Below are 16,629 nucleotides of genomic sequence, written 5' to 3'. Positions count from 1 at the left end.
CTGACTCAGAAATGGCCACTAGACTTCCCACTGGAAACCTATATACTGACTCTAAACTTGCACTACAACTGTATGACAAAGACAACAAGCGCAGGAGCAGTAAATCCTTGACATCTCACCTCTCGTCCAGCCAGTAACAACTCTAAAACTAGACAACTCACTTGTGTCGACACTAACTCACCAACCAGAGTCCTCCTGACCAGCTTTTGATCGACCAAGCCAACACTCGTTGTGACCTAAACTCGACCAAAAGGATTGCCGGACATTCAAACATGGGACTAAAACACCAACACCATCACCTCCCTATTGTCAACACCATCCATCCACCACTGCTCCAAAACGCCAACTCCTCCGACCCAATCCCAGACAGGAAGGACCCACTAGAAGGCCAATGATGATTGTCTATGCCAGACTTTTAGCCACCGCTGCTGACCCAACTCCAGAACAGGAACGACCCCCAAGACTGCGAAAAGAAGATTGTCTCCGCCACACCTTTAGTAGCGACATATTACAAACAATAAAATAAAACCAAACCCTAAACTAACAAACAAACCAAAAAACAAACCCTAAATTAAAACTGGAACAAAAAACTAGAGAGCCCAGTCCTGGCCCAAAAAGATGGACCAAACCCGAGCTTTGACCCAGGAGAGAGGACGACCCCAAGAAGCCTGCCATGCCTCGCATCCCCGCCCCAGCCTCCTTCGCCAGACCACCGCACCACACCGCATTCGCAGGACCGCCGACTTGAACCCACTGCCTTTCCCGACGAACCATGAATAATCACCGCCCCAAGCAGACGAACCCAATCCCAGGCCGGATCCAAGGGTTCCAACCCAGAACGGATTGATCCGATTGGCAGAAAGCTGTGCCTCCAAGCCATGCCACCACTGACCAACCTCCGAACGGTACGACAACACGCCACCACAAGCATGTCACCGTCAGACCTACGATCCCCCAACACCGAACTAGTCCGCCGCTGAAACCATCGAATGGTGAAACCAAGCCTGAGAACTACTGTGATCTCCTCCTTCCCCATTGCAGCAACTGCTACCTCAACCCACACTCAGTCAACTAAAGCCTGTCCGACGACGGCGCCAGGGCTCGCCGCCGGACAGGGATGGAACGCGAGAGAGAGAGAGAGTTTTTAGGGTTAGGTCTAGAATCAATCGATAGAAATTTTTGAACTACGAATTTTAATTCTTCTGTAGGACTTTTATGTTTTATTTTTATAAAAATTTGCATAATGATGTTGCTACGAAGGGTTTTTTTTTTTTTTTTGAAACGGCTATCAAGTATTTCTTTTTTTTTTGAACATTAGGTTATGTAGAAGATCAGCACTAGAAATGGAAATTAAACCAGAAGAAAATTAGCAAGATGAATAATAAATAAATGAATAAGCAATATATGGATGCAAATTCCAAAACCAATGTGCAAGCACTGAGCCTGTTTTCTTCACTGCACAGCAATCACGGTCTCTCTCTTTCCCCTTCCTCTTCCTCTTCAGTAGAAAAAGCAAATATGTATATAAAAGAGAGCACCGCCCTATTCCACCATTAACAAAGATGACATTCAAAATCCGACCACAGACGCACACTCTCTCATCTTGTATTTCGACTAATCAAGAACACTGAACGAGGTGGTAGTGGTCTCCATCTTTCCCACCACAACCCCCTTTAAAGCTTGCACCATGGACGAAGACGACACATCCCCACCTCACCCTCTCCAACGCAACAACGACAACGAAACCGGTGCTGAAACCACCACCGCCGCAACCGCCACACCAACAACGAATACAACAGAAGCCAAAGACAACAGCAACAATCGAAAGTGCAAGGGCAAAGGTGGCCCGGACAACAACAAGTTCCGCTACCGCGGCGTGCGGCAGCGGAGCTGGGGCAAATGGGTGGCGGAGATCCGTGAGCCACGTAAGCGCACACGGAAGTGGCTCGGGACCTTCGCCACCGCCGAGGACGCCGCCAAAGCCTACGACCGAGCCGCTATCATCCTCTACGGCTCCAGGGCTCAGCTCAACCTCCAGCCTTCCGGTTCTTCCTCCTCTCAGTCCTCCACGCGCGGCTCTTCTTCCTCATCATCGTCTTCTTCTTCCAGCCAAACCCTAAGACCCCTGCTCCCTCGGCCCTCCGGCTACACAGGCTTCAACTGTAACTTCGCTTCCTCGGCCCATCCTTACGGATTTGTTCCCTACAATTCTGTTGGGGTTTACCCTAACTCGTCCGTACAGATGAGTAATCAGCTGGAAAATTTAAATCCACAGATCCAACAGCAAGTTGTGGTGCAGCAACAGCAGCAACAACAGTTTCATCATTATCCATTATCATCTGATGGTTGCGGTGACGTCATTAACACCACACCAACCTCGTACCCAAACCCTAGTGTCCATGCTCATCAGCAATACCAAGTACACCAGCAACAGGATTTGAATCAGAATCAGAATCAGAATCAGAGTTGTACTTCTTACGAGGATATGAACTCGATTGTTGGGTCCGCGGGTTCGAGTTTGTCTATGTCATCGCAGCCCATGGTGGTTGCACCGGCGGTTTCGGATCCGATGATGATGGCACAAGGCGGACCCATGTCGCCGATGTGGCCGCTGACGAACGAGGAAGAGTGTGCCCAGAGTCTGTGGGACTACTACGGTGATCCTTTCTTTTTGGATTTTAAAGGATTTGATTGATTCTTTGCATGTCTCTCTGAAGAACAAGAGAGATCGAGCTAGAATTAATATAAATAATATATAATTCAATTATTAATACCTTTCAAGCTATATATATATAGATGGATTCTAGCTAGCTTGCATGCAAGATTTCATATTAATTTTGGTCTTTATTCTGGACTTGGATTCAGGAAGATTGTGAAGGCAATGAATAACTGCCTTGGATCTAGAAGGTTGCGATATTAGAAGTGTTATTGTTAGATCATCTTTGGTTATCAAGGAATTTATTATATATATCAAAATATTTTCTTTATATGTATTCGATAGATCTATAGATAATAGATCCAAGCAGCGGAGGCTGCTTTCATGTATGGATCAGTTTATGAAGATCCCCAATTTCATGGGAGTTTTTGATGGATGGCTTGCATCCCGTCCTCATTGTTGCTTTGGGTTTTATGATTATTAATTGGAGAAATCAAGGTATTTGGTCTCTCTCTTTTTGAATACAACAATGTGATCGCATACACTACTGCTGTACTACTTGGATAGTATTTGTCTGTTGTCATTCATAATCCTCCAGAATCGGTACTTTTTTTTTTTTTTTTTTTTTTTTTTTTGAGAAGATCCAGAATTGGTACTTGGATTTCATTAGTGAGCTTAATGTATTACATAAAATAGGGTTAAACCCTCCATTCTACATCTGTACAGTCAGTTATTTAGACACCTTACTGAGTTACTGGTATATAAAGCTGGTTCTTCTGTTGCGGAAAATATGTGATGTTCAACATGTTGAACATGGTGCCACGGTTGTGGATCGAGCTTCCATGAATTTGCTCTTGTTTCATATATTCATTTTCTGTTGGATTTAGTAGCTTAGACGTGCTCTTCAGGTGAAAATGACTGTATTTTATCGCTAGAATTAGATACGAATTATTAAGGACTGGATTTATGCGAGACAACTAGTTTGAGCACACTGTCAACTCTCAACTGTATAGATTTGTTTTTTTGGGTTTTGATCAAATGTTACTTGAAACATAGATTCTATGCTCTAACTAGTTCACTTTGATCTATGAGAAATATATATCTGAGGATTCCAATGATACTAGCTAGCTCCCTGTAGTATGCAGTCTGCAGAAAACATCAAATCTCAACCCTTTTTCTTTGAACGTACAGTGAAGTCTTATCAATGATATAACCCCGATCAAATCTTCTACTTTATTAGTGTTGAGTGTAAATATCAGGAAGACGTCTAATTACCTAGTTGCAAGTCTACACTAAGTCTTAAATGCCTTGGGTGTTGGGACAACTTATTTTGCTTTCATGGATTTGGGCAACTGATGTTTCAAATATTGATAAATATAGGTTACCAAGAGATAGTCATGAACTCATGATCTAATCTCAAGTAATTAAGTAAGAAGAAGAAGAAGAAGAGTAGTCATGCTCTTTCAATGATATATTAAGTTTTAAATTATCTAGACTGCTAAACACGAGTATTTGATGGTGAATAATCGGTGTTTGGTGTTTAGTTGATCTACTAAACTCTCCAATCTCCGATCTGATCATCGTGTTATTGTTATTACCTTCAATTCTGTTATGTCCTTTCTGTTTCTATCTGCACCTCCACAGCATCTACCCTCGGCGAGGGGCCACTCATCTTTGGCGACACCGCCCAGCCATTTCCGTCAACTTAGCTTAGCACTTCCGTAGACATCTTCGTTTTCTTGTTGCATATATATATATACATACAGACACAAAGCTTTCAGCTGAGAGGGCACTTTTTTTTTTTTCAGTTTCATTTCAGACTTGTAAGCTAATGATCGGAACCGCCCCATCTTCAAAGTCATGTTAAGAATCTTTTAAGAATTGTTGTATAAAATTGATCCAAATTGAGATTGTTTAGCTATTTAATTACCATAATCATTATTTCAGTTTTATGATTTATCCGAGAACTATGTTTGCAACTTTGCATGTTATAAACCCAGTATGAGATAGATAACCAAATAATCTCCGATTTAGCTGATTCTTTTGCCAGGACAATCCGTCAAGGAAACTTAAAAGATGTAGGGTGTCTAAGATAGGGTTATATTTCAAGTCAGAGGGTGCAAGGACATCGTCCTTCTAAGGCCATCTTCAATCAAAGGTGTATAGTCTATATTATAGATCATGGATGTCTAAAATCCATCTCCAATCATGGATTTGGTCTATTACAAAAAAACACAAATGGAGGGCTAAAGTCTATAAGTTGGTCTAAATATATATAGACCAACATTTAGACCATGGATGGCAAACTGCGGGATAAAATCAGCTGTCCCAGATTTCTGTGTCTTAATTCTGTCTCCTCAACATGATTGGTCCATAGAGATTAAAAAATGGAATAAAAGATTAAGAAAATATTTTTTTAATCTCTGTGGATCAATCATGTTGAGGGGACAGAATTGTAATAGAATAATGGGAACAGCTGATTTCATCCCGGCAAACTGCTGGCCTACCTTTGGATGATTAATTGATCAATTAATTCAAACTTGAATAATATATATTAGAATCTATAATTTAGATATCAGAAATTTTCTTCTCCGTTCGGTGTTTAGGGTTAGCGCCGCACGTTCTGGTAAGAGATTGAGTGAGTGATACTCCGTCCAGCGACATCCTTGGGGTGTTGTCGTCGGACGCGCCTGTAAGGGTTCAAAGACCACCGGCAAGACTCTTTGGCTTGAGCGAGTTTAGGGACGGTGGATTGGGCAGATCTCAGGCTAGATGGATCGGGTACGATCTATGTTCCTGGAGTCTTGGACTACTGCGAGGGGGGTTGATGGCTGGCGATGGGATCTGGATATGGAGTCATCGGAGTGACTGGGCGCGGTGGATTGGTCCCTGCTATCGACAAGGGAGTTTCAACGATCTGACCAGTGGTGGAACGTCCGATCAATTGGACGACACATATCCGAAATGGATCTGTTTAGTCTGGTGGTCTCACCGCTGACGTCAGCCGGAGTGAATCGGTTGCCGCTGCTTGAGGGTTCGTGGGTGGTGGTGACGCAGGTCCGACGGCGTTAGGGTTGGCTGCCCTCTGCGATCAGTCAGGAAGTTGGGGAAGATGAAGGCTGTTGGGTTGGGCTTATGGCTTTGGGCCTTTGTTGGTGGGCTTTTGGCTCATGTGTTTATTTTGTTATGTTTATTTCATGGTTGTTAGGTTTTTGTTTAAAATAATTCCCTATAGAGTTATTGTAGGGAGAGTCAGGCTGAATGCCTGTATTTGCACTCACAGTGCCTTGTTTGTCCTAGAGAGGAGGCGTGTCCTTTATCAAATAGACGCAACATACTAGTGGCAGGATGAAACTTAGTGTCGCCAGAGTTCTTGGCCGACAACATAGTGGGAAAGCAGGTTTAATTGTTCTATGGCTTTATATGAGATTTCTCTTTTTGATATGTCACTGTTGTGAAGCAAAGACAGTTGCCCAGATATCTGGTATGTCAAATCTTGCTAGTTGGTGCATGGTTGAATACATAGGATTAGTGGAGCTCCTGTTATTATTTGGGTTGTCCTCTCGTTACTAATTGTTTGGGGTTTAGGCTCTATGTCCCCCCTTTTGTATTAAGCAGTTTCATTAATGAAGGCTTGAGGGCAGCTGCACCAGCCCTTATTTCAAAAAAATAATTTACACATCAGACGATTGGAGTTAGAAAAATTATAGATCTTACTATTTGGATGAATAGTACCTTCCAAAGGTCTAAAAATTTAGACCATGGTCTATTTTAGACCTTGACAATTGGAGATGGCCTAAGAAATAGGAGGATGTCGTTACTTCTTAAGCAGACTCACATACAAATATCTACATATTTATAATTGATCAACATAAACAACATTTGACGTGAGAATATATATTAAAACTGATCAGCATATGCCAACAGTCTTCACCTAGCTAGCTGGATTAAAGTCGAGAGAGTATTCAATACACCGACATGCACTTGTGCCAACAAATATTGACGGTTGGATAGAAGAATTATCTACTAAATCCTGAAGTGATTTAAAATATTTGGTTGATTCTCAAAAACACTAACTAGGTACGGTGCAACTTTTAGTATCTTATTCATCTGAGAAAGAAAAACATCGAACATCTTATTCTCAATACATGGTATGGAGTGGATTAAGATCAATTAAGTAAAGACGTAACATTCAAGTGATAGGAACCTCCTACTTTGATGGAATTGGACTATTGGAGAGTACCACACTGTACAACTGTGTTTATTTTATTGTCCTTTTTGAAGCGTAAAAATTAAGTACAAGCAGCAACGATGATCTCTTTTCTTTTAAAATCCCCAACTAGGTCTGTGATTCCCTCCTTTTAGTCTTTGAAATGTTAACCAAATATTTCGGATAACTATTGAGTACGTGCCCACCCAACTAGTTCCAACCCAATAATTAATAAGACTATAAGAGCTTGCAATGTACAATTGAATCAAAGGCCTACTTCTGGTTCTAGTGCTATGGTGATCAGGCTACTATTATAAGTGCAAATCTTAATCTGTCGGAGCAAGATATAAGGTTATTGGGTAAAGAAATATTAATCGTATCCGAAAAAGATCGTAGAAACAAAGTAGCACGCAAGAAAAATAAAAGCAGCTGCTTACAAGTGGCAACAATTATTTACGTACGAGTACCAACCAAGTTAAACAACATTAGACATAAGATGCACGCTGTCTTCTTGTTCCAATCAATTAAGCATCGCAGGAAATGGGAGCTGGAGCTTTATGTCTACTGTTTCTTGGTTACATTACATGCTACTTCTAGTTTAATTTTGATGAACTTCAAACTCAGAACAGGACAATGAAAACAAACAAGTGCAACAACAGCATATATTCGATAAATTACTATCTAAGATATATAATCCATTGCTGCTAATTATTGGAACCCATGTTGTTATTGTTGCCAGCTTAGCACTAATTCGATCATATTCTTTGGTGCCCAATAGTAGTTATGTGTTCTAAGACATGTATGGAACCAAATCACCAATTGCAAACTAACTGTGTATGTGTGTGTATATATAAGTCGGATAATATTGGAGATGGAATACGTAGTTCTCATACGAAAACGTCCTTTCGAAGATTAATCCGAGTTATCTGACCTTTCGTTATCCGGATGGCTGGATTAATTCATGATACGTACTCATTCCCTCCACATTCTAGTAATTTAATTAGTACTACTTTTAAGTAGTTTGCTACCACCAATTAGTCACTAACTAGTGATCCATGCAGCTAGTGACATTCTTACGAGGCTCCTATATACGACGTCGGTGGTCAAAAAGCACATAACAATGAACAAGGAAATGGTAAAACAACTAGACATCCAAACATGCAAATTATTAGTGATCAAATTCTTGCTGTTTCCAGAAACATACTAAACAGTTTCTCACCATGCCCCAGGACTCGGAAAATAAATTGTTATCACCCCAGTATCGTAGTGATTCGATACATCCATCTTTTAATGAAGCTGTAATGCGGTATCAAACATAAATTATAGTTTTATAACACAAAACAGCTGTGTAAACGGGTGGTTGTACCGCTCACGTGTGGATGGTGAGCAAATTTGTTCTCCTACGTTTTACTAGACTCCAAACACACCCTATGGGTGTGGATAATTACGTGAGAAGTTATTCCACAGAATGTGGAGAAAATTACAGCACATATTTTGTTTTTTATTTTTGATTTTTTTTGTTAAATTTATTTTGTTTTTCTTTTATTTGTGAATTGATCATTTTGTCTTTATCAAATATTTCAGTTCAAATGTTTTTTAATATTTAAGGGATATTTTGGTAAAATTTTTCTGTTTTGGCTGAGAAACTCTCTTCTCTTAATAATAGTATAGTATATATTTTGGCTGAAAATTTTTCAAGATGTTCTTCCGATGTTTATTGTAATTTGGGGTTTAGGCTCTATGTCCTCCTCTTGTATTCTGCAGTTTCATTAATCAAGGCTTGAGAGCAGCCGCACCAGCCCCCTTTCAAAAAAAAAAAATAATAATAGTATAGATGAAAAAAAAAAAAGTAAAACAAGAAAACGGTCGAACACACACACATATATCCAGATTCCAGACTATGCTTTTAGAACCACGGGTAACTCGTATATTCACAACAAAATTTTCTTCTGGTTAACTTTATTTCCTCTTGTTTAAGTCGTTAGTTTGTAAGTTCTAACAGCTTTTCACATTGGATCCCTACAGTAGAAATTAAGTTGATGCCAAAATACGACCTGAAAAAATGTTAATAACTATTAACATCAGATCAAAAAGCATATAACCATTTTGTATTAAAGAATGGAAACCGAGGTTCATCCAAAATTTTGAAATCTTCTAGCAGATATAAAGATGAAATCAAAAAAGTTAGCAGGTAAATGTCTTGCGTGGGATTCGGCTACTTTTTTTATTATGTAAAAGATTTGTTTACTTTCCTATCTGGTGTAAACTAGGGGTCGTCAACGGGCCGGGCCTTGCTATATTTTTAAATAATAGCGGGCCGGGCCGGGCCGGGCTTTATTAAAAATAGACGGATCCAAGCCCGTCCATATAAAGCGGGCTTTGCGGGCTTTTTTGGGCCGGGCCGGGCTTGGCCTTGCGGGCTTTTTTGGGCCGGGCCTTGCGGGCTTTATGTATAAATAAATATTTAAAGACACAAATATTTTTTTTTTTAATCAAGCTTTGGAAATTCATTGGATAATGATCAAATACAATCAAAGATAACATATCTATAATTCTATATTGTACCAAAAAAAAATATTTATTTATATATAGATACTAATTTATTGATAAATAAATTTTTAAAGGCACTAATTTTTTATAAATCTATATTTATACATCATACACTCCAAAGAGCAACATATAGCAATTCAAAGAAAATGAGAAAACTGACCGTTGGATGTGATTATTACAGTAAAATAAGAGTGTGCTTAAAAATTTAGTCAATTTCACCATAGTTTCAAACCCCATCGGATTGGTCAATCGTAGTCACTTGCATGTTTTCTTGGTTGACCGATGGCGTGATGAACGCAAAACTTGCTTATTTTTTTACATCACGTTTGTAAATATTTCATCGATGGATGTGTGTGGACATAAGATAAAAAATTTAATTTTTAATTACAAATACGTTGACCTATACTAATTTGTCTCCTAAAGTTGTATGACTTGTACATTGCATTTAAATTGTTGAGGTCCATTCTAAAACAACCATGAAGTGGAAGATGAATTTGGAGAAACCAATCGCTCGATTGAGAGATTGTAATATTTTATGGTGGTTGTAAAAAATCTAGCAAATTTGGTTATCGTTTCAAATTCGATCAACTAGGTCAAACGTAGTTACTCTTATAAACCTATATTTATATATCATACACTCCTAAGAGCAACTCCTATCAATTCAAAGAAAATGGAAAAACCGACCGTTAGATGAGTTTATTACAATAAATTATGAGTGTGGTAAAAAATTTAGCCAATTTTGACCATATTTTCGAATCCGATCGAATTGGTCAACCAATATTTAGAATATATATATATATATATGCACATATTTTATATAGAAGTATAAGAACTTCCACACACACACATATATATATATATATAAACACACACACACATACATGATATATTGATATATATATATCTATATATCTCTATATCTCTATATATATATAAACACACACATATTTATTATATATATATATATATATATATCTATATAAACACACACACAAATATATATATCAATATATCATGTATGTTTGTGTGTGTTTATATGTATATAGAGATAGATATATCTCTATATACATATAAACACACACACACATGATATATTGATATATATATATATATCTATATATCTCTGTATCTATATATATATATATATATATATATATATATATATATATATAAACACACACATATTTATTATATATATATATATATATATATATATAAACACACACATATTTATTATATATATATATATATATATATATATCTATATAAACACACACACAAATATATATATATCTATATATATATATAAACACACACACATATATAGATATATCTATATATAACACACACACACACACACACACATATCTACATACATATATATATATATATAATTTTTTACGGGCTTTTACGGGCCGGGCCTACGGGCTGGGCCGGGCTTTTTGCGGGCCGGCCCACTACCCACCCGAGGCGGGCTTTGCGGGTTTTTTAACGGGCCGGGCCGGGCTTTTAGCCCTCAGGGTCGGCGGGCCTCCATCGGCCCACTTGATCCGCGGGTTTTTTTGATGAGGCCTACGTAGTCTTCTGTCAATAATCATGAGTAACACTCAATTTCCATCACTTCTTTCAGTTCCTTGCAATGAGAATACCAGGCAATTAAGAAACATCCACACACCCTCCGATGAAAGAGGTAGCTGGCAGGAGAAATCACCACAGCTATCAATCCAAATCTTATCTCTTACCACATAAATCAAATTTAGTTTTTTTAACTGCTTAGTCTCTTCGAACGAACTAAAATCACCCACATAAATTTAAATTTTAACCGTTTAATTATCAATTGTTAGAACACTACAAGATTAATAATAATGTTCACTGATAAGTAATTAATTAAAAAAATTATATTCAACCACCTGTAAATGTTAATTTAATGGTGAAAAAAACTATTTTTAAGTTGAATTATTTTATTTTTTACTGTTTGAATTTACATATAAAGGTGATTGAGTATAATTATTTTGATTAATAACCGATGGGGCAATCATTACTGAAAAGACCAAAAGCTAATAAAGATGAGTTAGCATGTCTCTTTCTGTGAAAACAAACCCTATCCCGTTGAAAATTAATCAACAAAGGAGGCCCTTGAAAACACAGAGACACAAATTGATTGAGTTTGAGGATAAAGTTAGGAAAATAGAAAATATCTTTTCCAACTCAATGGACCCTCCAATTGTAGAAATCCCAGCCCCTCTCAAGATTCTTACAAAAACTTATCTCTTTTTTCTTTTTCTTTTTATAAATTAAACACTCATCCAAGAACTGTGTGAAGCCACCAGCTAATTCTACTTGTAGCTTTACTACTACAAAATGCCGCCTCCACCACTGCCTATATAAACCACCACTTCTTTTCCAACCAAATCAAAAACCACCACCAAAACCCTAAATGTCGACTAAAGATTCTTCTGGACCCTTCCATGGCCACTACACCGTCCTCGACGACAAAGAGTTCCAAGTAAAGGGCCGCACCCTCTTCTTCGTCGTGATCCTCTTCACCGTCGTCCTCCTCGTCACCGTCTTCTTGCTCTACGCGAGATGGGTTTGCCGCTACCGCCCCTCCAACTCACCTTTCTCTTCACAAGCGCCGAACGCGCAGCCGCAGAAGCCGCGCGGCCTCGACGCTGCCCTGATTCGAGGCTTGCCGATAATCTTGTACCAGTCCTCCGGCAATTCGGAGACGGCTGGCTGCGGTGAGTGTTCTATATGTCTCGGAGTTTTCGAAGACGGCGAGAAGGTTAAGGTTCTCCCTCAGTGCCGCCATTGCTATCACTCTGACTGCGTCGATACGTGGCTGAGCGCTCAGTCCAGTTGCCCGCTCTGCCGTACTTCTCTCCGGTCAACCTCCGATGACGCTCTGCAAATTGTTGTACAGTGACTAATTGTATATTTCATCGACTTCAATTTAATTCTTTATTATCTTAGCATAGTTTAAATTCTTGTAATAGTATCTCTTTTCTGGTATAATTATTGCCATTTTTCTTGTTTAAACTGCTTTTTTTTTCTTTGAGAATGTCCAAAACCGCTTTGTTGAATATAAACTTGAAGGGAATCTATGATTAGCGACTAGTTTGTTATATGCATGCAAGTGTGCTACTGGGCCAACTGGCCAAGTCACAACCCAAAGTCGTTTTCTTGCTTTAAAAGAAAACGAATGCGCCGGTGTTTTGTAGCCAGAGGAAAGTTTCCAATCCGGTGTGCTATTCCTTTCGATGGTTTTTGTTGACCTACACAGCCCCTTGATTTGCCAATTTATATTTGTGCCCCTCCAAGTTTACCTAGATCCAACCTAACCCATACACAGAATAGTCTATGTTCCCCAACTTCAGCAAGTTGTTATAGTATGCCTAAGAGGGCTACATCAAATTTGACTTCTCAAGTGACATGTATAATTTCCAATAACAGGTGTCTTAATCGTTTATTTTGTCTATCTTATCAACTATGATTTTTCTTGGTCGACGTACAATGAACACTTGCACGAAAAGAAAGAAATATCATAACGGAACACGTAGACAAAGAAAACATGAGATATTGAATCAAAAATCAATACAATCTAGTTTGATTTTTTGTCCCAAAAATCATATACTCATTATGGAAACCAGACCAATTCGGTGCAAAGAAGTTAGACTCCAAATTTTCAACATGTGCTCAGACCAATTCTATTTGAACCCAGCAAATTTCTAAATAGACCCAGCAGCTTAAAAATTGTCCCTAATTTTCCAATTTTGCCCTCATTATAATACACCCAGCATACACAAACCCACAAGTGTAGCGGTTGCTATTGTTTACCGATGACAATCCGAAACAAAAGAAACAACTGAGATCGAGGCAGTTCCTATTGCCCTTAAACTGAAAATGGCTTCCACCGAGATAAAGAAGACATAGAATTTTGCTGCAAGCTAGTCATATTGTTCTGCTGCATTGTTGGCACAGAACTTTGCAAGTTCAGGGATTGCAATTGTGGGTTCATCTGATTTTCATGAGATTGCACTTTGAGGAATCTGGGATTGTGACTGCTGCATGGACTGCATATACGGTGGGGGAGCTGCCCTGGCTGCAGAGAAGAAACATGCTTCCTGTGTCTATTTGTATTAATAAAATTTATTATCTGCTTCTCGTATAAACCTAACTTCTCCTTCAAACCAGGTGATATGTTAGTTTTGGAAATTTATAAGACTGTTATAAGGCGCTCCAGCATTGTCTTGAACATTTTCAGCTACTCAAGTTGATCTGACTTTGGCTGTTGTGTTGTGTTTGCTGGGTTTATTTAAACAAGGTTGCTGGGTTTGTTTAAATCAGGGTAAAACGGGAAATATATAATAATATTTAGAATGCTGTGTGTATTTAGATATTTGCTGGGTAGATTTAGAAAGACTTTTTTTTTTTTTTTTTTTTCCTTTAAAGAGAATACGTTGAAGAGAAGATCTTCTAGGGATCCTGCACATCATAGCATCCAAAACCACTAGCGGTATTACAGAAGAAGTGTAATCGGTAAACCAAATACAATTTTTTGAAGATGATTGGCCCAAGTTTGCGAAGAAATCTGCAACCGTATTTAGTTCAATAAAACAAATACAACATAAATAAAATTTTCAAAATATTAAAACAAACGGGAAGTTCGCAATATGTAACTCGCCCAAGACAATTTTTCCGAACAATGAGTGTTGAATTCTCCATAGAATCTGAAAATTGATGCCGACTCATTCGGACCTCGACTTGAAGCCGGGTTAAACTGAGTCGTTTAGTGCCTAGGCCCAATCACTACTGCCACCAATTTCGCACTTTCAAAACCCGCCTAATATTCCATTAGGAATTAGGATGGTCCAACACATCTTTCCCATTAGCCCAGAGTTGAAATATTGGGCCAAGACTTCGTAACAGAATTTAGGCGGGTAGTAAAGCACTGGCCCAACCCAAATCTAATGCCGACTAAGCCCTTTAGGGTTTCTTCCTTCAATATAAATGGTCGCAACGCTCCCTCATCCCGACCCTCCCAAAGCCGCTATCACTTCCTTTCCTTCTGCGCAGCCTTCTCTCCACAACTAGGGTTTTGGAAGCGAATCTCATTTCAGCGACGCCATGAGGGCCAAGGTAAACTCTTTCTAGCTCAGTGATTTAGCTTTCTCTGTCTTGTTCGATTTTTCATCTTGATCTGCTATTCTCTTTGTTCATGATTGTTTTTTTGTGGTCTTTCAGTGGAAGAAGAAGCGTATGAGGAGGTTGAAGAGGAAGCGCCGAAAGATGAGACAGAGATCCAAGTAGTTGCCTTCATCGATCGACGTTCAGCTCGCCGGAATTTCCTTGTTTTCGTGTTTCTAATCAAGTAATCAGCATCGATTAGTTCAGTTGTAGTAGAACGTTTTATAAATTTGTACTGTGTTTGAACACATTTTGCTTAATTCAGTCGGATTTTGAACTTACTTTTGCTTTTTGTGATATCTATTGCCGTCTCCTGCATGATATATTGGTTTGTGTTTTTGATTGTGATGATGGGTGGATCTCGTGTTATATTGCCAATGGGATTTTATTGTGATTTAGAGATTTGAGTTATCAGTGTATTGGTTCTGCTGATGGAGGTTATTGTGTGTCATCTTCGCTCTGATAGGTATAGGAAACGGAGTTTGATTCCATTAATAGCTCTGTGAAGACGGTTCCGTTTAGAGTATTGAATGAGTTGTGTCCTAGGCAGTATTCTAATGCGGTTCTTGCTTTGTTTTGTGTTTGAAGAAAATAGAATGACCTGCAGCAGGTCAATTTTGAATGCTGGAGTTTTCAGAGTCTTGTTCAGCGAAAATACACATTGTTGTTTTCAGAGTCTTAAGCTGCTTGTCTGATACTAGAAGTAGACAAATTTTTTTTTTTTTTTTTTGGGTTCTTTTCAGAATCTTGTCCAGCTGATATGCATAGTTTTCTTCAGTGTCTTAGCTGCCTGCCTAGGTAAAATATTTGTTGTTGCTCAGCAGAAATGCAAAATTTGGAAACTGCCCGTCTTCTTTCAGAATTAGAACTAATCTGTGTTTGTACTTAATTGAGCATTGTCTGGTTGTTTATGGTGACCGAATGTTGATCACTCAGATGATCCTATCAGCTGTTTATGCACCCTTTACAGATGCAATTATATGTGGTGTGATTGTTTGGAAAATGCATGATCGCTTGATATTCTTTGTTGCATTAACACATAATTGCCTGCATCTATGTTATTTTTGGTCATTTCAGTCTTTCAGAAGGCACTGTTTCCAAATGGGAAGTGGAAATTTTACCATTTTGGCTAGTATATAAGACTTTTAAAAGTGAAGCGATCAGTAGTTATTACGTCTATGGAACACTAATACTAATGTGATCGTTGTGATGTCCAGAGAACCTCACTTGAAGTCTGTATGGCACAGTTCAATAAGCGGTTTGTTTAATGAAGCAATTAACATCATTATGTAACCTAGTTTTGGAAATTTGACTATTGTGCTCGCTATTCATTTAGCTGATACGCCCTATTGTAGTCAATACACGCATTATATGAGTAAATCTTTGCCGTTGTAGTCTGAAAGGCAGACAGTCTTTGTCTTTCTAATGGGAAACTTGAGCTACAGTTAGCAAATTGCTAACCTGAAATTCAACTCCTAGTCATTAACAAGCTCTACATAAGAGAGATAAAGGGCAGCTCCAACAGAATAGCTAAATTCAATTTTTAGCTATATATAACTAGTTTTGAAGGAAAACTCAAGTCCAACAGATTAGCTATAGCTAAGTTAAATTTAGGGGAAATAATGGAAAATGTCACATTAGATTGTGAAATGATAAAAAGGTCACATAGTTTCTCACTTGATTAAAAAATCCATTATAAATTGTTAGTAATATTAATTTAGTCCTTATTAATAAAGTGATGTTAAAAAAGGTCAATTTTTAATTTTTTTGATTCTCATTCTACCCTTAAGCTTAATACACGTTTATAACCGTGCATTCAAATTTGACCTCCCATTTTGATCAAAAATTCCAAAACCTAAAAGCTTGATTCGATCTTGATCGGAGCTCTCTCTCTCTCTCTCTCTTCTTCCTTTTCCACACAGACACAGACCTCACCTGCACCGAAGCTTATTCCGATCTCTTCGTTTTCATCACCGCGGCGAAGTCGATACCTACTTCTACAGTATCGGGACCGACTCGCCGGTAA

General features: G+C 38.5%; 2 protein-coding genes and 1 long non-coding RNA gene across 3 annotated transcripts; all 3 read left to right on the top strand.

The window, feature by feature from the left end:
* Positions 1–1,575: 1,575 nt before the first annotated feature.
* Positions 1,576–2,770, top strand: LOC133713921 (ethylene-responsive transcription factor ABI4). Its single transcript, XM_062139948.1, has one exon. It carries the CDS (start codon positions 1,688–1,690, stop codon positions 2,693–2,695), a length of 1,008 nt encoding a protein of 335 aa, XP_061995932.1. The 5' UTR covers positions 1,576–1,687; the 3' UTR covers positions 2,696–2,770.
* An 8,925-nt stretch (positions 2,771–11,695) lies between these two features.
* LOC133717108 (RING-H2 finger protein ATL66-like) lies at positions 11,696–12,455 on the top strand. The gene has a single exon (XM_062143760.1). The coding sequence runs from the start codon at positions 11,854–11,856 to the stop codon at positions 12,340–12,342; it is 489 nt and encodes a 162-aa protein (XP_061999744.1). The 5' UTR covers positions 11,696–11,853; the 3' UTR covers positions 12,343–12,455.
* A 1,962-nt stretch (positions 12,456–14,417) lies between these two features.
* LOC133717215 (uncharacterized) lies at positions 14,418–14,884 on the top strand. Its single transcript, XR_009849465.1, has 2 exons — positions 14,418–14,555; positions 14,661–14,884. It is a non-coding gene; the product is annotated as an uncharacterized LOC133717215 (long non-coding RNA).
* The last annotated feature ends 1,745 nt before the right edge of the window (positions 14,885–16,629 follow it).

This window comes from Rosa rugosa, chromosome 6, assembly GCF_958449725.1.
Source record: "Rosa rugosa chromosome 6, drRosRugo1.1, whole genome shotgun sequence".
NCBI lineage: Eukaryota > Viridiplantae > Streptophyta > Magnoliopsida > Rosales > Rosaceae > Rosa > Rosa rugosa.
The sequence above is the reverse complement of the archived record's forward strand: the minus strand, read 5'-3'. Positions and strand labels throughout refer to the sequence as shown.

Bases quoted from the DNA above. Each gene is read 5' to 3' on its own strand.
- LOC133713921 (XM_062139948.1), top strand. From the start codon at position 1,688: ATGGACGAAGACGACACATCCCCACCTCACCCTCTCCAACGCAACAAC.
- LOC133717108 (XM_062143760.1), top strand. From the start codon at position 11,854: ATGTCGACTAAAGATTCTTCTGGACCCTTCCATGGCCACTACACCGTC.